Genomic DNA, 23,070 nt, shown 5'->3' with positions numbered 1-23,070 from the left:
TCCTGGATATTTATGGGCCGGGCCTGGGGGTGGTGTGGTTTGGAAAGGGAAGAGGCCTCAGTGGGGTGTATTGCCATAGAGTCTATTCTCCAAAGCTTCCATCAGTTATAATTCTGAGAGAATTGACCACCTCCCATTCTGCAACATCTAAAGCTCTTGGAAATCTGCCCCATGAGGCAGTGCCCTTGCCTTGTGCCAGAGCTGAGTTGCCTCTGATGGCCCCTTTGCAATGTTTGGTAATGGAAGAAGCTGGTGATTACTGGGCAGCCACTCTCAGTTAGGTTTGCCATTTCTGGGTTGGGAAATTCCAGACAATTGGGAGACACATGAGGAGGGACCTCAGTGGGGTATAACTGATGTAACATGATGGTAACATGATGGTTCAGTGGGATAAAGAGCTGGCCTCTAGAATGGAAGATAGTGATATAAGATCCTGCAAAGTTGACCCGGTGGGGTGTAGGGATGCAGTATGCCAGTTTGACAAGCGGCATCTTGGAGCACTCCTGGGACTTACTTTTTACCAGGGTGTTTTTTCTGGGGAAAGAGGTGGTGGAACTCAGTGGGTTGCCCTCGGAGAAAATGGTCACATGGCTGGTGACCCCACCCCCTGATCTCCAGACAAAGGGGAATTGAGATTGCCCTCCGTGCCGCTCGGCGGCACGGAGGGCAATCTCAACTCCCCTCTGTCTGGAGATCAGGGGGCGGGGCCACCAGCCATGTGACCATTTTCTCCGAGGGCAACCCACTGAGTTCCACCACCTCTTTTCCCAGCCCTGGATACGTGCAACCTCCAGGTAGAGCCTGGAGTTCTCCCAGAATGACCACTGATTTCTAGACGACAGAGATCCATTCCCCTGGAGGAAATGGGCAGTTTCAAAGAACACACTCCATGCTATTCCAGGGATTCTAGGTGAAACCCTTCCCCAATTCTCCCCTCCAAAGGCTTCACCTTCAAATCTCCCTGAATTTCCCAGGCTGAAGTTGGCAACCCTATATTGAGCGATTTAGGCACAATTATGCTTCAGACATACTAGATGTGTACAGATGTTGCTCAAAGATTCTCACATGTGATAGCATGCCTGAGGGAACACATAGTGGCTGTGTCACTCTATGTTAGAATCAAACTCCCATTATTTGCTACCAGAGGCACAACCACAGCTTTGTCCTCTGCTCCAGGGTTGCTTTGCTCCTCCTGTCCCCCCCCCCCATACAATGTAGAGACAAAGTCTTCTTGCTTGTCATGTACAAACACAGGTAGCAAGGCAAAGCGGTGCATGTTTTGATGCCCGTAAACGGAGTACGAGAAGGGAGGGGAGTTTATGGGCAAATTGGAGCTTAATTCCAGCCTAGTGGAACATTTATTTATTTATTTATTTATTTATTTATTTATTTATTTATTTATTTATTTATTTATTTATTTATTTATTTATTTAATCACATTTCTAGACCGCCCTCCCCGTCAGACGGGCTCAGGGCGGTTTAACAACAGTTTAAAACAGTAAAAACATTATAAAAACATTAAAACGTATCAAAACAATTAAAATTGGTGGGTATAAAATATTAAAATACAGCATTTTCCTGCATGGGTGGTGGAAGGTCTTCAGTGGTATGGCCAGCGAGAGGACAGCCTAGCCCCCACCAAATGCCTGGTGGAACATCTCCATCTTGCAGACCCAGTTTGGTGTAGTGGTTAAGAGCGCCAGGACTTTAATCTGGGGAGCCAGGTTTGATTCCCCACTCCTCTGCTTGAAGCCAGCTGGGTGACCTTGGGCTAGTCACAGTTCTCTGGAGCTCTCAGCCCCACCCACCTCACAGGGTGTCTATTTGTGGAGATAATAATAACATACTTTGTAAACTGCTCTGAGTGGGCGTTAAGTTGTCCTGAAGGGCGGTATATAAATCAAATGTTATTATTGTTATTATGGTGTGTGTGTATATGCATGTCCGGTAGTGGGGATGGAGGAACTCAGGGTCATGTTGAATGTGATAAATAAATCATATCAAGCCCCCAGAAACCTAATTAAAGGATTCCATGTTTGGGCCATTAACAGAATCTATTGTTTAGCAGAGGAAGTGTGATTATAGGTGGTTGTGTGCTGGTTCTGCTTGCTGACGTGTGTGCAGGAGAGAAAATAACAAAGCATACACTTGCTTATACTTAGAAAAGGACTCAGACTTCTTTATTGTAGGAACTCCATATTCTGATATGAAGGGATGAGAGACAGATCCTAACTACCTATCTAGTCTAAGAATGGACATGGATGCTAGGACAAGTCCGGCATCCATGCTTCGAAGATGGATGGAGGAGAAGGAGCGAAGTGGTGCCTGGAATAATGCCAGGAAGAGAAGAAATGAGAGGGAGGAAGTCAGGAGGAGGAAATTCTGAGAATAGCAAAATACATATCAAAGGACAGTTAGAGCCAAGCTACAAGTGACGAATTACACTTGCCTGGCAAGTGAACAGACTCATGTGTATTCCTCCCTGTTCACTTGCCATTCACTTGCGCTCCACTTGATCAAGTGGAGAGCAATACTTGATCAGTACTTGATCAAGTGGAGAGCGAGTGAATGGCAAGTGAACAGGGAGGAATACACGTGAGTCTGTTCACTTGCCAGGCAAGTGTAATTCGTCACTTGTAGCTTGGCTCTCAGAGCAATAAACAGTAGAGTGGCCCGACCTCTCTATCTTTCTAACTCTTTGGTTTGTCCCCCTCTGAACCCTGTGGAAAGGGACAGCGCTGAATCCTTCTCTTCCAATAGAATGAACATCTGGAATCCCCAGTGAAGATGTTTCCATTCCACCCCTGAAAAGGCTGAGTAGTTTTCAGACCTTTCCTCCTGTTACAAAACCTGTTAAATGAAAGCTGAAAGCAAAGTACTTCAAACATCGAAACTGAGCCCTGGAATCTGGATTTCTTGGCTGAATTCTTCCTGTCCCAAATCCCCACAGAAAAGATTGCTAAAAATGTGATTTGACATGAAACTGATCGTAGACAAGTATAGTTGCTTTTTTCCCTTGATAAAATCTTGAGAAAGCCTTTTGAACCCGTTTGCTTTTGTTCTTTGAGGACCATGACATCACTGACCGTTGCCATCTTGGATACTGTGAATTTTGTGCCGCTGCCTTAAAGCCTTTTCCGACAGCAGAAGAACTGGAAAATGATCCAGCAAAAATGGGAACGGTGCGTATTATCAGGGGTCATTTCGTAGAAAAGGAGCTGGAGGAACTCATTAGCATAACTCATTAGCATAACTCATTAGCATATGCCACGCCTCTTGCCATCACCGGAAGTGTACAACAGGAGAGAGAATCGCGGAGAGAACTGGTAGAAACAAAAGAAAGAAAACCCGCGATATACTGACTAAGATGTAACGAGACACAGTCAATAGAGCAATGAAGCAAGGAAAAATATGGCCCTGCCTCTCATGCAGTTCAGCCACTAGCAAGCAAGACAGAAAGTCACGCTTGGGACTTCCAGAGAAATGCTTGCAGACCCCAACTGCTGTGGACCTCTGGAGGAAAGAGGCCAGGCGAGACATTCCCATTCCCAAGGGTAGAATGAAAGATGATCAAGACAGACAGAAGGTGCTCACTCCCGCTAGCCAGGGAAGGCACAGTCTGGGCCAAGCTACAAGTGACGAATGACTCTTGAACGGCAAGTGAACAGACTCACGTGTATTCCTCCCTGTTTACTTGTGCTCCACTTGCACTCTACTTGATCATGTAGGGCCAAGCTAGAAGTGACGAATGACACTTGAATGGCAAGTGAACAGACTCACGTGTATTCCTCCCTGCCCATTTGCGCACTACTTGCACTTGACTTGATCACGTGAGGCCAAGTGAGAAGTGACGAATGACTCTTGAACGGCAAGTGAACAGACTCACGTGTATTCCTCCCTGTTCACTTGCGCTCCACTTGCACTCTACTTGATCATGTAGGGCCAAGCTAGAAGTGACGAATGACACTTGAACGGCAAGTGAACAGACTCACGTGTATTCCTCCCTGTCCATTTGCGCTCTACTTGCACTCCACTTGATCACGTGAGGCCAAGTGAGAAGTGACGAATGACACTTGAACGGCAAGTGAACAGACTCACGTGTATTCCTCCCTGTCCATTTGTGCTCTACTTGCACTCCACTTGATCACGTGAGGCCAAGTGAGAAGTGACGAATGACTCTTGAACGGCAAGTGAACAGACTCACGTGTATACACATGAGTCTGTTCACTTGCTGTTCAAATGTCATTCATTCAAGTATCATTCATTCAAGTCATTGCCGTTCAAGTGTCATTCGTTCAAGTCATTGCCGTTTAAGTGTCATTCGCCACTTGTAGCTTGGCCCTCTGTCTCACGGGGTACTGAAGACTCTCTCCCAAATGAGAAACGAGGGAGGTGTGTGCTTTTTCAGCATGAAAACCACACCTCAGTCGGTCAGCGATTTGCTATCTCAAGGCTTCTCCCTTCCTCAGCTTCCTTGCTGCAGAACCTACCGGGAGATCTTGCAGTGCGTGCTGCAGGAACTCATGGAAGCTCAGTCCCCAGGAAGCACAATCGACATCACGCCTCATCCTCGCCTCTCGCAGATTCTGCTGAACAGCAAGACCAAAAGCTTCCTGATGGAGGAGTAAGTGGCACTGATCCTGAATCCTTCATCTCTCTGCTTTCAGGGCCTTCTGACCAGGGCTTTTTTTCAGCTGGAACGCGGGGGAACGGAGTTCTGGAACCTCTTGAAAATGGTCACATGGCTGGTGGCCCCGCCCCCTGATAGCCAGACAGAGGGGAGTTGAGATCGCCCTCTGTGCTGCTCAGCGGTGCGGAGGGCGATCTCAACTCCTCTCTGTCTGGAGATCAGGGGGCGGGGCCACCAGCCATGTGACCATTTTTTCCGAGGGCAACCCACTGAGTTCCACCACCTCTTTTCCCAGAAAAAAAGCCCTGCTTCTGGCTGTATTTTCCCACTTTAACATTAGAGGGAGCTTTGGAAAGGGGGGAGTTTTAAAAGATTCCTGATGGCGGACCCCCTTGGGGAGGGACCTCTACCAGAAACTCCCGTAGCAGACAAAACAGAGTAGGTATATGCAAGCGGCACAGAGCATTCCCCACTCTTTCCAGGCATTCCTGAGAGGATTTGCTCTTCAGGTTGCCCGTTTCGGTGCTTCCCGATGGGAAAGAAGAGCTTCAGCCACCCTAGACACAGGGAGCTCACTTCCAGGTAGGGCCACAATATCTCCTGGTATTACAACCAATCTCCAGACAACAGACAAGTTCCTCTCGAGAAAATGGCTACTTGGGAGGGTAGACTCCATGGCGTTATACCCTGGTGAGTTCCCTCCTGACCCCAAGCCACACCTTCTCTCAGCTTCACTCCCCCATCTTCAGGAATTTCTCACCCAGAGATGGCAACCCTGCCTAGGCAGCAGTTGCCCACAGGATCCATCTGTCCCCTTCCAAACTTCTTTATTGTGTCAGAAAAGCTGAAAGTGCACAGGCTAGAAAAATACAGATTCTTCCCACTTATTGCTACAAACTGACTGGTTCTCTATCGTGGCTTCTCAAGCATTTGGAGTTGCTCTGTAAAAGTCAGTAGCACCTTTAAGACCAACCAATTTTATTGTAGCATCAGCTTTTGAGAACCACAGCTCTCTTGGTCAGATGCATCTGATGAAGAGAGCTGTGATTCTCAAAAGCTTATGCTACAATAAAGTTGGTTGGTCTTAAAGGTGCTACTGGACTCTACTATTTTGCAACTACAGACTAACATGGCTAACTCCTCTGGATCTGTAAAAGTCAGGGCGTGCAAAGACGGTGTGTGCTGCTGTGTGAGCTTACAGATGACCCAGCAGGTAGAACCAGCAGCTGCTATCAGAAATGGGAGAGATGGGAAAATCCTCTGGCTCCAGCCATGTCTCTGCTTAGAGGCTCAGGCCTTCCCATGGACAGTAAATAAATGTTATTTAGAACGCCTGCCAGGATATGTAAGATGAAATCCTTAGTGTTCATGCGCAGTTACATTCAGGGCTTTTTTTCTGGGGAAAGAGATGGTGGAACTCAGTGGGTTGCCCTCGGAGAAAATCATCACATGGCTGGTGGCCCCGCCCCCTGATCTCCAGACAGAGGGGAGTTTAGATCGTCCTCCGTGCCGCTCAGCGGCATGGAGGGCAATCTAAACTCCCCTCTGTCTGGAGATCAGGGGGCGGGGCCACCAGCCATGTGACCATTTTCAAGAGGTTCCGGAATGCCGTTCCACCGCGTTCCTGCTGAAAAAAAGCCCTGGTTATATTGAATTCAAAGGTAAACTACATATCAGAAAATCACCTAAAATCAAGAACAATTACATTCAACTACAAAACATATGTACATGAAAGAACATATGGAGATCTGTTTTTATTCTTTCATGTGTATATGTTTTGTCGTTGAATGTAATTGTTCTTGACTTTAGGCGATTTTCTGATGTGTAGATTACCTTTGAATTAAATATAACTGCGCATGAACACTAAGGATTTCATCCTACATATCCTAGCAGACGTTTTAAGTAACAGATATTTATGGTTGATTATAAACATTTATAATAGATTTATTGTATTGTCGAAGGCTTTCACGGCCGGAGAACGATGGTTGTTGTGGGTTTTCCGGGCTGTATTGCCGTGGTCTTGGTATTGTAGTTCCTGACGTTTCGCCAGCAGCTGTGGCTGGCATCTTCAGAGGTGCAGCACCGAAAGACAGAGATCTCTCAGTGTCACAGTGTGAAAAAGAAGTTAGCATGTAATTTATATCTACTCAGGAAGGTGGGGTTGGGCTGAGTCATCCTGTAAGAGTTTCCCAGGGTGTGGAATGCTAATGGAATGCTAACATCAGGAACTACAACGCCAAGACCACGGCTATACAACCCGGAAAATCCACAACAACCATCGTTCTCCGGCCGTGAAAGCCTTCAACAATACATCGATTTTAATATTGATAGGCTGTCATTTTGGGTATCTGCCTCAAAAGCACTCCCTCTTTCTGGGCCACAGTTCACTACAATCATTCCACCATAAAAATACTGTTCGCAACAATAAAACTACTGAAACAAAGCAACCGCTCGGGCTCCACTCGATCAGACTCACATGTATTCCTCCCTGTTCACTTGCACTCTACTTGCACTCCACTTGATCACTACGCGATCGAGTGGAGCGCAATTGGAGCACAAGTGAACAGGGAGGAACACATGTGAGTCTGTTCACTTGCTGTTCACTGTGACACTGAGAGATCTCTGTCTTTTGGTGCTACACCTCTGAAGATGTCAGCCACAGCTGCTGGCGAAACGTCAGGAACTACAATGCCAAGACCACGGCAATACAGCCCGGAAAACTCACTACAACCATCAATAGATTTATTAGCTCTTTAACTTTTACACAGTGATCTTCTGTATATGTTTCAACTTACACCATGGTCTGTTGTGTTGTGTAGACTTCCCCTGGAATGCGGAAGGCAGGCTCCCCCCCATCTGACCGTTTCTATAATTGGTGTGTGTGGTGGGGAGTCCATGAGTTAGAGGGTGCAAAAATTCTCTCTTCCACCTTTGCTCTACCTGAATTTGTTAGAAGAGGGAGATCTTCTAACAAATTTGCTTTGTTCCAGGCACCATCTCTCTCCTTCTCCTCCGTCCAACACTGAAGCATGGATACAGAAGTTGTCCTAGCATCCATGCCTGTCCTTAGACAGGATCTATCTCTCCTCCTTTCCTATCAGAGTATGAAGTTCCTGCAGTAAATAACTCTTATTTCCTTTCTAAATATAAGCAAGCTTATACTTTGTTATTTTCTCTCTTGCACACACACCAGCGAGCAGAACCAGCTTACAACCACTTATAATCATGCTTCCTCTGCTAAACGATAGACTTTGCTAACAGCCCAAACATGGAATTCCTTTAATTAGGTTTCTGGGGCCAACATATGAAATCAGAATTTCCCTTTCTGTACGCGGTTCTTTAGACAGTGGCTGATTCTGCACACGTTGGATAATGCACTTTCAATGCACTTTATCAATCGTTTGAGGTGGATTTTTTGTTCCGCACGCAAAAAAATCTGTTCCAAATGATCTATAAAGAGGATTGGAAGTGCATTATCCAACGTGTGCGGAATCACTCATTGTATGTAAGTAGGTGTCATTTGCAAAGTATATTGAGATGCAACTGTTCATAGTTTGCAACGATTCCTTCTAGGCTTCAAGAGCGTGGGTTTGAGAACTACAAGGAAGTCTTTGAGCAATATATGAAGCTTGGCACATGTGAGTACAGTCCTGGCACTGTTTTCAGAATCCGCAGCACTCCATCCTGCTCTGCCAACCCTCCAGTTCTGGGGAGTTGCAGCTTCCCCATAACACATCCAACCCTCACCCACCTTAAAACAATTTCCTGACATTTTCCTTAAGGAGAGCCGGCTCAATAACCTCTGATTCTACCCAAAGGGAAAGGGATATACATGAACACACATGAAACTGCCTTATATTGACTCAGCCCATTGGTCCATCAAGGTCAATAGCGTCTATTCACAGTGGCAGCAGATCTCTAGTATCTCAGGTAGTAGGTCTTTCACATCACCTACTACCTGGTTCTTAAATAGTAAAGAGTCCAGTAGCACCTTTAAGACTAACCAACTTTATTGTGGCATAAGTTTTTGAGAACCACAGCTGTCTTCGTCAGATGACGAAGAGAGCTGTGGTTCTTGAAAGCTTATGCTACAATAAAGTTGGTTAGTCTTAAAGGTGCTACTGGACTCTTTACTATTTTGCAACTACATACTAATATGGCTAATGCCTCTGGAGCTATGTACCTGGCTCTTGCAACTGTTTTTGCCGGGGATTGAACCTGGGAGTTTTTGCATGCCAAGCAACAGCTCTTCCATGAGCCCTTCCCCTGAATGGGATAAAACTTCTTTTTCTTTCCAGGAGGGCAAACAAGAAGGTAATGCTGAGCTGTGCTGGTACCAGGAAAGTCCGGCTTAGTTTGAAGAGAGATGGGTTCCAGTTTCTCTCAGTTGTAGGGTTGCCAGCCTCCAGGTGCTGGCTGGAGATCTCCCGGAATTACAACTGATCTCCAGACCAGAGAGATCAGTTCCCCTGGAGAAAATGGCTGCTTTTAGAGGGTGAACTCTATGCTGGTGTCATTTCCCTCCCCAAATCCTGACTTCTCCAGGCTTCACCTCCCAAATCTCTGGCAACCCTACTCAGTTGACATTTTGATAATGTATCCTTTCATGTGTCTGATAACTACATGTACACCAGCGGGGTAAGGTGGCGAGAGGGTTGAGCTAGGATCTGGGGGGGCCATATCCTGGCACAAGGAGTATCTGCTGAGTTGCCCGAGGGATTGAATCCCGTCATTCTAAAACTCTTCCAGGTGTCAAACTCGTATTCAAAATTTCAAACTACCCTCCCAAACCGAAGCCAATTGCTGTTAAGAAACGTCCACAGCCCAAAGACCTACTGAAGATAGACGTGGAGTTCAAGCCAAAGCACTTGAAGGTATGTGGACTGTAACTGGCTTATATGTCATAGCACCCCACTCTGTCCACCCCCCTCATCCCTGGGTGAGAGGATACTGGGCAGGGCTTTTTTTCAGGGGGAATGTGGGGGAACGGAGTTCCAGAACCTCTTGAAAATTGTCACACGCCCCCTGATCTCCAGACAGGGGAGTTGAGATTGCCCTCGGCGCGGAGGACAATCTCAACTCCCCTCTGCCTGGAGACCAGGGGGCGGGGCCACCAGCCATGTGACCATTTTCAAGAGGTTCCGGAACTCCACGGAGGGCAATCTAAACTCCCCTCTGCCTGGAGACCAGGGGGCGGGGCCACCAGCCATGTGACCATTTTCAAGAGGTTCCGGAACTCCACGGAGGGCAATCTAAACTCCCCTCTGTCTGGAGATCAGGGGGCGGGGCCACCAGCCATGTGACCATTTTCTCTGAGGGCAACCCACTGAGTGCCACCACCTCTTTTCCCAGAAAAAAAGTCCTGATACTGGGACTGCTGCATAAGAAGACTCGTTCCAGAGATGGGCTCGGATCAGCTTCAACTCTGCCACCATCTAAACACAAAGGCCCTGTACCACCTACCCCTCTCACATTCTGTCCTGGGATCCTGGTTCATCAGACCCCACAGCGCTAGCCTATTGGTGAATGGGCAGCCTTCAAGCCACTGCCCCCGCCCCAAACAGGGCCCCCTCCTCAGTAGTGCAGTGCTTGGAAAAAACCACACCAAACAGCTGGTAACCCCTCTCGGTCTTGGGACTGTATGGTACTGAATGGACTCATGACTCACGTTGGTGTGGTGCCTCAGGCAGCTTTCTCTATGGAATGACTCAGAGAAGGCGCAGGTCCCTTATCCAGGCCAGAGATTCCTCCACTGTTACACCCCTAGTTCCTGCCCTAGATGCTGCTGGCCGAGGAACCCAACTGGAGACACGCAGACTATTAACGGGAAGTCTCCTTTCTGTGCCAGCCAGTCACCCCATGACAAAGACTGAGAGCCAAGCTACAAGTGAGGCCTGACACAGGTTGGACACTTGTCAGCTTCCCTCAAGTTTGGATGGGAAACGTAGGCGTCCTGGTCTTGCAGCTGTAATGAAGAGCCACGCTGTAAAACCAGGACGCCTACGTTTCCCATCCAAACTTGAGGGAAGCTGACAAGTGTCCAACCTGTGTCAGGCCTCACTTGCAGCTTGGCTCTCACTTGTTCTTTTAACTGTTTGGAGCATCTGGGTAGACTGACCCGTTTTGTCTTTCAGTGAGCATGCTGCATTTAGGAATGAACCAGAAAGCAAGTAAGAGGGCTAAACCAATGAAAAAATAGTAATATATTTTGATGCAGAAAAATCAGGCAATAAAGCGCATAGAAGTGCAGTTTTGCTATAATTAATTCAATGTGCAATATAGCAGGAACAGCAGCAACCACAGGGTACAAAGAAGGAAAGCAGTCAAAACGTCTGAGTCGGGGGGGGGGTCCTTGTGCCCCTTCTTTTGCCTGTTTGCACCTGTGGTTATAAGAAATACCCAAGAAATTTCGTTTTGAAATATGTCTGTGTAACCGTACCATTCATTGTACCACCCTCGGATTTAATTGTTTAGCCCTTGTGTGTTTTTTGACTGCTTTCCTTCTTTGTACCCTATGGTTATCGCTGTTCCTGCTATATTGCACATTGAATTAACAGTGGCCCAATGCTGACCATTTTGGGGCCCTTTTTGACATTTTGGGCCCAATTTCGGCCCTGAATGGCTAGGATTGGGTCCAAAACAGTCAGGATAGGTGATGTCAGGGGTGTGGCATACAGGGCCGGCGCGCCCATGGAGGCCAGGTAGGCGGTGGTCTCGGGCGCGTGGGCGCTGGAGGGGCGCTGGAGGGGGTGTTGGGGGTGGAGGCGCGCGCAGCGAAGCTGGCATGACTGGGCTGCCTGCAGCTACTGCTGCAGCCAGCCAGCCAGCCAGCCCCTTGCTGCCGCCGCTGCCACACACCCCAGCCGGGCACAGCCTCTGTGCGCCGCTCGAGCAGCGGCTCGTGGCTTCTGCGCCCAGCGGCGGCGGCGGCACGGAGCTGGCTGGATGGCTGCAACAGCAGCTGTAGCCAGCCCACGCCAGCTCCGCTGCGCGCTCCTCCACCCCAGCTGGGCGCAGAAACCACGAGCTGCTGCTGGGGTGGCGCACGGAGCAGCCTCCGCGCGCCGCCCCAGCCCCGGCTCGCAGCTTCTGCGCTCGGCTGGGGCACGCGGCGGCGGCGGCGGCACGGAGCTGGCTGGATGGCTGCAGCAGCAGCTGTAGCCAGCCCACGCCAGCTCCGCTGCGCACTCCTCCGCCCCGGCCGAGCGCAGAAGCCATGAGCTGCTGCTGGGGCGGCGCACAGAGCAGCCTGTGCGCGCCGCTCCAGCAGCAGCCCGCAGCTTCTGCGCTCGGCGGTCCGTGCGCCGCCCAGCCCCCCTGCGGCGCGTGATGACATCTGTGATGACGTCATCACGCCACGCGGAGGCGCGGGCGCACGCTGCCGCAGGCGCTAAAACGTCTGGCGCCGGCCCCGGTGGCATATGCAAATCAGTTATGCTAATGACACACTTCCGGTGATGGCAAGGGGCATGGCATATGCTAATGAGTTGTGCTAATGAGTTATGCTAATAAGTTCCTACAGCTCTTTTTCTACGAAATGACCCCTGGATGGATGGATGGATGGATAATGTGGGGATAGCCTGCTGGCTTGCTCTCTGTCCTTCCCCGCACTATTTCCACTTCCTTCTTGTGCTTTTTCCTCAGCTTTGCCACCCTATCAATCCTGTGAAAAGATACTACCCAGATGGAAAGATATTCTTTCTTCTTTTGCCGGATGGAACAGGCCAAGTGTAGTATCCAGCATCAGAGAGCTTTGGGACAAATGGGGAGGAACTGTTTGGGCCTGTTTCAGCTCCCAAGGTCTCTTTCTCAGTGGAAAACCAACAGTTCTTGTCATGCTGCATTTTTCACCAACTGAAGTCCCACTTAAAGAGGCAAGAAGAATCAAGCCATGACACCCAGACGTGACATGTGCTGTGTTAACACGCTGGGAGATCTGTAGCTTAGGCACTTGCAGCAGCCCAGTTTCAAAGAGATGTCAGGCCTGGGTCTCCATCAGGGACAGGCATGGATGGATGAGGGTCCTCTGAGGAAGGCGCCTGGCTCAGTGGCAGAGCACGTTTCGGATGCCAAAGGTCGCAACAGGGTCATTCTTCAGCGCTGAAGGTCTCTCAGAGCTAGGTGGCCCCATAAGTCTGCTTTGGTATACAGCATGTTGAAAGGAAATTAGAAGCTACTATTTTGAGCTGACATCTTCCACTGAACGTGGAAGGGAATATCCCTTGCCTGCAGCTTTGTACAGAGAATGCAAGATTAGGCTGCCTTTCCAGGCCAATTAGTTATAAAGCAATGTTGATGCTCTGAGTTAAAATCCCTTTTTGCAGGGAGGGGATTCCTTTTATCAAAGGACATCTCCGTACAACTGTTCACATCTAAGAGATCCAACTCATGGAGAGCTGTGTGGGGCATAATTAAATGACATTGTATCTGTTTTTATTGAATGTCCTGACTGTGGATCATACTATATTTTCCTTTGTGATTGTCCTAACTATTGATTATATTGTATTCATCTGCAGTGTGTAATCTGTCTTGGATCTCAGTGAGAAAGGCATAATTTTAATAATCAGGGCTTTGGGGGAGGGGGAGAGGTGGGGGAACTCTCACCCAGGGCAACTCCAAGGAGGAGGTGGCACGCCTCTCACTACAGTCCCGGGACTGCATGATGATGTCACTTCCGGGAAGTGACATCATCATGCAGGCCATGGCTGTCCTGGGAGCACTTCCATGCTCCAAGGGGGGGGGCTGATTTGGCCAGGATTAGGCCTGAATCGGCCTGGAACAGGCCACTGTGGCCCAGGGGAGCACTCCTCCATCTGGCAGTGGCTGGATCTGGGCTGTTTCGGGTCCAAATTAGGGCCAAAATGGCCCGGATCAGGCCCAAATCAGCCTGGAATGGGCTGCTGCCACATGGGAGAGCACTCCTCCACTGGGCAGCAGCCCAATCCTGGCTGTTTTAGGCCTGATCCTGGCTGTTTCGGACCTAAATTGGGCCCAAAATGGCCAGAAGGGGCCCAAAACAGCCAGGATCAGGCTTGAAATGGGCAGGATTGTGCTGCTGCTGGGTGGGACAGTGTTCCTCTGCCTAGAAGAGGCCCAATCCTGGCTGTTTTGGGCCCAATTCTGGCCATTTCGGGCCTTAAACGGGCCTACAATGGCAAAAATGGGCCGGAACCAGCCTGGATCAGGCCTGAGTCGGCCTGAAATGGGTCACTGCTGGGCAGGGGAACCCTCCCCTGCCCGGCAGCTGCCCCATCCTGGCCATTTCGGGCCTGATCCTGGCCATTTTGGTCCCTAAATGGGCCCCAAATGGCCAAAACAGGCCAAAACAGGCCGTTGCCACACAGGGGAACACTCCACTGCCCTGCATTGGCCCGATCCTGGCCATTTTGGGCCTGATCCTGGCCCAAAATGGCCCAAACAGACCATTTTAAAATACCCTTTAAAAATACCCACCAGTCACGTGGGTATTTTTAAGAGGTGCCAGAACACCTTCCGGGGTGTTCCGGCTCAAAAAAGCCCTGATGATGATGATAATTTCAAGATAAGAGCCTGCCCTCTCAGATGACATCACCACCACGGGCTTAAGAAAACGGGACGGAAGATGTGCAACTCTTTCCTTAAGCATCAGCCACCCAAACAGCAAAGCTGAAGTCCATCGCTATAAGGTTTCCTAGGTTTAGAAGTAAAGTGTGTTGAATTTCTTTTCCTTAGTTCTTAATTAGTTATCCATCAGGAAATATTGCTGTCCTCATTACCTATTTAAAGGATGTTCAGTTCTCGTACATCGTTCTAGCTGACAGCCCTTACAACGGGCTCGTGGCCTTCTTCACCAACCAGGGATATGCGGCGTGTTATTACCCCGACAGAAGCATCAGGTAAGTCAAGAGATGGCTTGCACATTCGTGTACGATGACTCCTATTTTATACAACAGCTCATCTGAAAGCAGCATTCGGAATAGTTATTTTTTACCACTGTTCGTCTCAAAGTTCCTTTGTTGCTTATCCATTAGGATCAAGCTAGATGTACAAATTTTTAGATTTGGGTCTGGGTTCCTGTGCGGGGATTCACATAGGGGAACTATGTGAATATATAAAATCCCTTAACAGTTCCCCAGACTCACCTCGAATTCCCTACTTTGGGGAATAGCTGTTAAAAAATAAAGGACCGCCCAAATGGCCGCAGGATGCGACTGCAGGGGAAGGAGTGGCTCCCCCCTCCCCCCTCAAGCGGTTTCCGGAGACAACATAGCACAGAAGAGAGGGGTTCTTTCCGCTTGGCATGCACAGAAAGAGAGCAGTTACAGATAATGGCTTAAAGCTATAGTGTGGTAAAACATGTTACACATCTCTGCTCAAAACGTCTAAATGTGGGTCACAAGAACTAGAGTGGCCAACTCCAGGCTGGGCAATTCCTGGGGATTTGGGGGTGCAGCCTCAGAACAGCAGGCTCTCGGGAAGGGAAGGACCTCAGGGGGTAAAATGCCATGGAGTCCACCCTCCAAACAGCCACATCCTCCAAGGGGCTGATCTCTTTAGTCTGGAGATCAGTTGTAATTCTGGGAGATCTCCAGGCCCCACCTGGGGGTTGGCAGGCCTACACAGAACCCCTCCAGGAATCTCGTTCAGACTTGAACCTGCCCCAGGCTTCACTCAGGCTTCACAGCAGCCCTTCTTGACGGTTTCCGAGGAACGGGGTAGCAGTCTGCGTAGAAACGGCACTGACCTAGGGTTGCCAGCCTCCAGGTGGTGGCTGGAAAACTCCCGGAATTATAACTGATCTCCAGGCCACAGAGATCAGTTTCCCTGGAGAAAACGGCTGCTTTGGAGGGTGGACTCTATGGCATTATACCCCATTGAGGCCCCTCCCCTCCTCAAACTCCACTTTTTCCAGGCTCCACCTCCAAAATCTCCAGAAATTTCCCAACCGGGACCTGGCCGGCTGCTTGGCTGCTGCTGCACCTGCTCTTCCCCCTCCCCCGCCCCATCAGAGATTTAAGCGGCTCCTTTCTGTGTGTTTTAATCTGGTCTCTTTCCATAGGGTGAATCTGGACCTTTGCTGTGGCTCCTCGTATGATCAAAAAGGGTTTCAACAGAAGCGCTGGAACTGGTGGGACCTCTCAGACCACGTTCACGCACCTCCATTTCAGCCCATCGTTATGAAATTAAATATCTACATCCAGGTTAAAATAGAAGCCCAGGATCAGATTTCCCTAACATTCACTAAACTTCATAACTGCATCCTGCTGAATGTGGGGGCAAGGCTAAAAGTAAGTGCCCGCAGCTTCTTGGTTGCCACGATCCCAGTCTTGGGAGGGGCCAGTAATTCATTAGCTTTGCTCAAATATTAACAGGAGCTAGGAGAAGCCTGCATATTACTCCCATTCTGCAGTCACTCCATTAGTTACCTATCGTACAATGCCCTTCATGGCCTTGGTCCCTCCTATCTGTATGACTGCTTCTCTCCCTACGTTCTGCCACGACAGCTGTGCTCATCTGGACAAGGCCTTCTGCAGGTGCCACCTTGCACAGAGGCAAAATCTGCAGATGCTGTAGATGTGCATTCTGTGGTGACCCCCTACCTACTGGAATAGGCTTGCTGTTCCCCCACCCAGGGCGGGGGATCCCCTGCTCCCATTTCCTCCCCCCCATCCTCGCTTAGCTGCCCAGTAGGAGGCATGCCCCCCTGGGGTGCCCCCTGGCAGAGTGGCACCCCTGGGTGGCGTGGCACGCCCCCACGCCCACAGCAGGCCTGTTTCGGGCCAAATCAGGCCCCGTGGTGTGTGTGTGTGATTCAGCCCTTTAGCAAGTGCGGGAGCACTCCCGGGCCGCCCTTTGACCTGCGTGATGACATCACTTCCTGGAAGTAACGCCATCATGCCAGCTGGGTGTGTGCACGCACTGCATGCAAGCATGAAAGGAAACACAGCAGAAGGAGGGGAGGTAAGAGCCAGTGCCCTAGTCTCCCGCCGGGAGAGTGAAGAGATCTGGCAACCCTATACTGGAATGGCCTGTCTAAAGAAGTCAGGAAAGCTCCCACTCTGTTTTCCGCAAACTATGCACAACTGAATAATTCAGGAGGACTTTTTTACACAGACAATAGGACTGTAAGAAAATGGTTCAGATAGATGTTTTGGTACAGAGACTGTAGGCTACACTACTGTGTACTTTGCTGTACGTATGCTTTTACTGGATACAGATCCGCATCACTATGTCCTGTGATTCGCTTATGTTTTGTTTCAGTATTGTTTTCAGCTCTGTATGGGGTTTCTCCTTGTTTTCAAATTTCTGTAGTCCTTACCCTATAGAGTATTATTTATTGAATGTCCTGGCTGTTGATTGTATTAATCTGCACTGCATAATCCGCCTGGAATTTCAGCAAGAAAGGCAGACTACAAATAACATTAATAAAGAACATAAATAAAATCAAAAGCCGTCCACAAACAGAACGCCAAAGTATCAGGAGGAGTGGAAGTGAACTGAGCCTGGACTGCAGTCCTAACAGCTCTCATTCGTAAGCCAATGGCGTGCATAGCCAGCTGGAAAGTAACCCCTGCCCCCCACCCCCCACTCCCCCAAAACCAGAATTCCAAACCCCAAAGAAATGCAGGTTCAGCAAAACGCATGGCATAGGCCTTTCTGGGCTGGGCCATGTCAAACTAGAGGTGGAAGAATTGCATTTTTAATGTGTCTCTATATAAAAAATATTTCCTGCCTCTAGAAAACCAGCAGGTCAGGAGTGTGGCTGCCCAGCCCTGTCACTGATTTTGATAAATTTCTATGTGCAGGAAATCTTTTAATATATAGCAAATCATTCAAAATCCACGATCCTCTACTGACAATCTGAAACAGGCACTGAAACATGTTCACGTAAGGTCGGACCTCTCACTCGGATCATAGAGCCCTGCATAGTTGCCTAGCATGTCCACAAAACGGGACATGAGAAACAACCACGGACTTGGATCTTGCAAACTGTGGTGAACAGGCCTGGACCTAACTTACACCAAGTTTTATGCCTGCTCAACCAGAGTTTGCAAAACTTGCTGGGTTAAACTGTTGTTCTGTGAGCAAAGGATGATCTCATACTACCTGCTATCCCAGGTCTTATCAGTCTAGCTGCGGGCCCCTTGAAACTGTTAAGAAAAAGATTAGGCACCAGAGTCAAGGGAGACTCCCTTGAAACTGCCAAGAGAGGGAGCCTAGGCACTAGGGTCAGGGAAGGGAGCTTAGGCACCAAAGTCACTCTGGCAGTGTCCCATTGCATCTTGAACCTCCTTGATTCTCATTGGAGGAAGGGTGCTGATGTAAGGACTCGGGCCAGCTGCAGATTCAAGACCTCACGTCAGTGCTGTATTTTGATTGGTCAACCCCTCTTGCCCTCCTCCTGGGCTTTTGGGAATAAAGGATGGTTCAGCCAGCTATACCTTTGCTCTTGGACTGGCATTCAGTCAGTCCAAGAGCAAAGGTATAGCTGGTCACTTTGGGCTTTGGCTCTGGCACAGCCACGTCTTTTGCCACTCTGATCTTGAAGCCTGGACGTTTGGTCTCTATTTGGAATTATAACCATGCTGCGATGCTGAAACTCTGGTGCTGGATTTTGCATTGATATATAGGTAAGCATGTTTAAAAGGTAAAGGCAGTCCGCTGTGCAAGCACCGAGTCATTACTGACCCATGGGGGGAGTCACATCACAATGTTTTCTTGGCAGACTTTTTGTTATGGGGCGGTTTGCCATTGCCTTTCCAAGTCATCTACACTTTACCCCCAGGAAACTCGGTACTCATTTTACCAACCTCGGAAGGATGGAAGGCTGAGTCATGTTTAGTGTTAGGATAATTAGCTTTTTCGTTTTAGATTTCCTTTTAGGCACACTTTCTAATATAATCATTTTATTCACTTATTAATGAATCAATTATATTTTTTACTGGTGTGGTGAATTCAGCTTCAATCTGAATTCAAAATAGAAGAGAGTCCAGTAGCACCTTTAAGACTAACCAACTTTACTGTAAGCATAAGCTTTCAAGAACCACAGTTCTCTTCGTCAGATGAAGAGAGCTGTGGTTGAAGAGATGAAGAGAGCTGTGGTTCTCGAAAGCTTCTGCTACAGTAAAGTTGGTTAGTCTTAAAGGTGCTACTGGACTCTTTCTATTTTGGTACTACAGACTAACACGTCTAACTCCTCTGAATCTGAATTCAGGGGCAGTTTCATGAACTTTTGGTCGGAATAAGTCTATTTTATTTTTTAAACTGTTCATTAGATTTTAAACGTTTTTATTGGCTATTGTACCTTATGGTTCTGTAAACTTGTAATGGCCAACAGCCAAATACAATAAAATTCTGATTCTGATTCCATATGAATTCAGTGTCTAGGCCAGTTCAGCCCGCACTACCTTTTTTACATTTTGGTAGGGAATCAGCTTGCTGCCTCTCAAGTAGAGTCTGGTTAGGTGTATTTCTGGCCTCAGGCCCTGCATAGGCTCCCCTTTGGCCTGTGAACCCAGTTTGGTTCCATCACAGCAACATTTATATTCCTCCTTTTGGTTTTGCAACTAACAATAGGGAATGAAAACAAACAGCAGCAATTCAAATGCAGAGAGAAGCAAAACGGCAGCATTCAAACTAAGAAACATCCAGAAAACAGAAGCCAACAACAAAACCAGAAAGAGCAGGACCCAAAAGGCTTAGCTGAAAAGACTCAACCTGGGGCCAGCAGAGCATAATTTACCAGTTTAGATTTATACTCACAGACTAGCGACTTTGGCAGTTTCACCCCAAGTTCAGACCCACCCGAAAAATACAACAGATGCTACGATCAGCAAAAGACAGCAGAGACCCCCTCACCTCTGCAGGAGTATACCGTATACCCTGCAGCTGTGGACAAGTTTACATCGGGACCACAAAGCGTAGCATCCAGACAAGAATAAAAGAACATGAAAGACACTGCAGACTTGGACAGCCTGAAAAATCAGCAGTGGCTGAACATAGCCTAACTCAAACAGGGCACAGTATCTTATTCCAGGACACCAAAATACTGGACAACACTTCCAACTACTTTGTCAGACTGCACAGGGAAGCCATTGAAATTCACAAGCATAAGCAAAACTTCAACAGGAAAGAAGAAACCTTAAGAATGAACAGAGCATGGTTTCCAGTTCTGAAAAACACCAGGCTAACAAAACACTCTACACCCGACAATAGCCCTGCGGAGAAGATTAGCACATCAAGCACTAATCCATATGCAAAAGAACCTCCTCAGGATACAGTGAAGCCTCCCGCCATTAGCATTCCACACCCTGGGAAACTCTTACAGAATGACTCAGCTCAACCCCACCCCTCCTGAGTAGATACAAATGACCTACATCTTTTCCACACTGTGACACTGAGAGATCTCTGTCTTTTGGTGCTACACCTCTGAAGATGCCAGCCACAGCTGCTGGCGAAACGTCAGGAACTACAATGCCAAGACCACGGCAATACAGCCCGGAAAACCCCCAACAACCATCACCCCAAGTTACTTGCAACTTCCAAGGTTAGGGACAGAATGTGGGAAACAACTCTTGGCTAGAAACAGGGGGAAGCCTGGATGGCTGAATTAAGACATGTTGAGGCCCTAAACTGTGTCACATTTAAGAGACCCTATAGCATTACTAAAAGAAAAATCAGTAACACTTTTTGTATTTACAGGCCCCCTCATAACCAGATCCAGAGGAGTTAGCCGTGTTAGTCTGTAGTTGCAAAATAGTAAGGAATCCAGAAGCACCTTAAAGACTAACCAACTTTACTGTAGCATAAGCTTTCAAGAACTACAGCTCCTATACAAACTGTGATAATGGATTTAATTGTTTATTAGTTGATGTTTGGTCAATTGTGACGGCCTATGGCTACAGACAATACACGCTTTTGATTTGAACTACAGCTCTCTTCGTCAGATGCATCTGATGAAGAGAGCTGTGGTTCTCAAAAGCTTATGCCACGATAAAGTTAGTTACGTCTTTAAGGTGCTACTGACCACATAACTAGAGACTCTAAACTACAGTTTCTGTAGCTCGTGTATAAATCCAACTCGGTGCAGGTCAAAATACAGCCCTGAGAACTATCCGTGGAATATCCATGGCAATGCCAGTTTGTGGCAAAACTAATTTTCTCCCCCCGATGTGGCTTTTGCAGTTGAAAGATCCAGCCATGCTGCCGTTTCTTAAGCCAGAAAAAAGCCAGAAACCTTTTGTCAGCCGCTCCAAGATTGTGAAGATCCAAACGCTTTTAGACAAATTGCACAAAGAACTGGAAGCGATGCACAACATTGCGCCGTCTGAGCCAACAGTACACATAGATGTCATTATCTTGATCATCAACCGTATAAAACGGTGGAAGAACAGTATGTTAAATAAGCGGAGAAAATGACGACGGCACCCTTCGAGTTAGGGAAAGCAAAAACAGCAGCTCAATGTCGACCCAATTAAACTTCTTTCTCGTCGTGCTGGAATGTCTTGGTTTTATCTTGCTGGGTATTAATTGGCACTGAATAATGCGCATGACAGGCTCGGATCCTCCAGTTGCACAAGTGGAAAGTGCTTGCAGCGGCAGCTCTCTACCCACCTGCCCCTTCCCACAACAGCCCTTTGCAACTCCCTGAAATGCCCTGCATGGCAGGTACGAGACACCCATGACATCTACAACAAGAGAGCACCTGCTCAAGGAAGTACAGTCAAAAAGTAGAATTCCCGTGTCATCTTCTGGCCAGTATTTAATCATTCATGTATTGCATTCCAAATTCCGTCTCCGATCTCGTCAATATCTCTGACCCAGAGATATTAACGAGATCAGAGATGGAAGAAGAATCACTTCGAAACGAGCGTAGTAGTAAAAGGCCGGCGAAGCTTGTAGCCAGCTTTCAGGGAACGCCACCAGCCCGGAATCCAAGCCGGGTGCTCTCCCCGCACGTTGGGGAATGAGCGGCGTCTCTTTACCCATTTGGGTTTTGACTGTAATTGCTCCTAACTTCGGGCACTTTAATGTTTGTATATTCATGTTAAGTACTGGTTCCACCTGATGTATGTGCAAGGGACTATGTATTAGTATGTATACCAAGAAATACTGAAATTTACCCATTGGAAGTTCTATAAATATAGATTATATCGTCTGACATGGGAATTCTACTTTTTGACTGTACTTCCTTGAGCAGGTGCTCTCTTGTTATAGATGTCTTTGTAAGGAAGTTTCCCTCCCTTTGTGTTTGCTACAAGACACCCATGGACAAAAAGCCCGCACTTTTGAGGGGCTGCAGTGAGGAGCGAGAATTGGGCACCGACAGAGCTTTAGCTCTGCCTTGCCTCCTTTGCCAGGCTTTCAGTTCGTACAATGAGTGGTCAAGCTGCAGGTCCCACTGCCTGGCAGCTTTTTGTTCATGTTTTTTTTTTAAGCCGCTGGCATGCTACGTTATGCTACCGTAAACCTGTCTTTAAGCTGCAATGAGTCTTCTTTTTGGTTTTGCTACAACAAACGAATATTGCTACCCTTCTTATTTATTTTATATTTTATTTATTCCCATTTATACCCTTCCTTTCTCCCCAGTGGTGACCTAAATAAGCGTACATCGTTCTCTTTTCCTCCATTTGATCCTCACAACAACCTGGTGAGGTAGATTATGCAGAGACAGTGTGGCTGGCCCAAAGTTACCCAGCAAGTGTCCAGGGTAGAGTTGGGGGTTTAAGCCTGGAACACCCAGATCCTAGTCTGACATTCTTAACTGCTACACATCGTTGCCTCTAGACTTTGTCTTCAGAATTATTTAATTTCTACCAAGATTTTAAAACTTACACCGTGAAAGAAAGAAAGAAAGAAAGAAAGAAAGAAAGAAAGAAAGAAAGTAAGTAAGTAAGTAAGTGTGGGACAGTGATTTTTGGACAGTGATTCCACCCCCCTCAGGACAGCTAGAGTATTGGGGGATCACTAGAGCTCCGATGTGGGGAGGGAAGGAGAAGGGGCAGCCATGCAAAGTCCTGCATACTTGGTCATCTTCTCTCTGGCTATTGCTGCTCCCCCACCAGGTAGTATTAGACAGTCTAAATTAGATATGGACATGAAATGGAAAAAAAAACGAAACGAGAGTTTCGTTGCGATCTGTGAATCGTGAATTATGAAATTTCATGAAGTTGACACGTTTGCCAAAACGATTTGTTAGTTTCGTGATTTGTCAGAACTCAGGGCATTTCAACAGCCCCCTTCACGCCTGGAAATGCCAAACTCGCAGGGAGACTTCAGCAGGCTCTCCTCTACCCACCTTCCCAGTTTGCAGTATGTTGATCGGGAAGGTCAACGGGAAGGGTGGGAAGGGAAGTGCTGCAAGAGTGCTGAGATGTGCCCTAAGGGGCGCCTACCAGAGACGGCGTGTGGGTTTTGCAGCAGCCAAAAGCACAATCCCAAATCCACACTCTCTCTCACTA

At 48.0% G+C, this 23,070-nt stretch overlaps 1 protein-coding gene across 1 annotated transcript in view; it reads left to right on the top strand.

Moving 5' to 3' along the window:
* LOC129332741 (glutamate-rich protein 6B-like) overlaps positions 1 to 21,028 on the top strand; it is a 30,394-nt gene extending 9,366 nt beyond the window's left edge. Inside the window, exons 2-9 of the mRNA XM_054983969.1 lie at positions 3,069 to 3,182; positions 4,470 to 4,624; positions 8,204 to 8,268; positions 9,380 to 9,504; positions 12,275 to 12,363; positions 14,353 to 14,505; positions 15,669 to 15,897; positions 20,795 to 21,028. Coding sequence (XP_054839944.1) covers positions 3,069 to 3,182; positions 4,470 to 4,624; positions 8,204 to 8,268; positions 9,380 to 9,504; positions 12,275 to 12,363; positions 14,353 to 14,505; positions 15,669 to 15,897; positions 20,795 to 21,028 — 1,164 coding nt within the window. The remainder of the gene's footprint in view (positions 1 to 3,068; positions 3,183 to 4,469; positions 4,625 to 8,203; positions 8,269 to 9,379; positions 9,505 to 12,274; positions 12,364 to 14,352; positions 14,506 to 15,668; positions 15,898 to 20,794) is intronic.
* The last annotated feature ends 2,042 nt before the right edge of the window (positions 21,029 to 23,070 follow it).

The sequence above is a fragment of the Eublepharis macularius genome, chromosome 6, assembly GCF_028583425.1.
Source record: "Eublepharis macularius isolate TG4126 chromosome 6, MPM_Emac_v1.0, whole genome shotgun sequence".
Lineage (NCBI taxonomy): Eukaryota > Metazoa > Chordata > Lepidosauria > Squamata > Eublepharidae > Eublepharis > Eublepharis macularius.
This window is presented reverse-complemented; position numbering and strand designations above follow the sequence as displayed.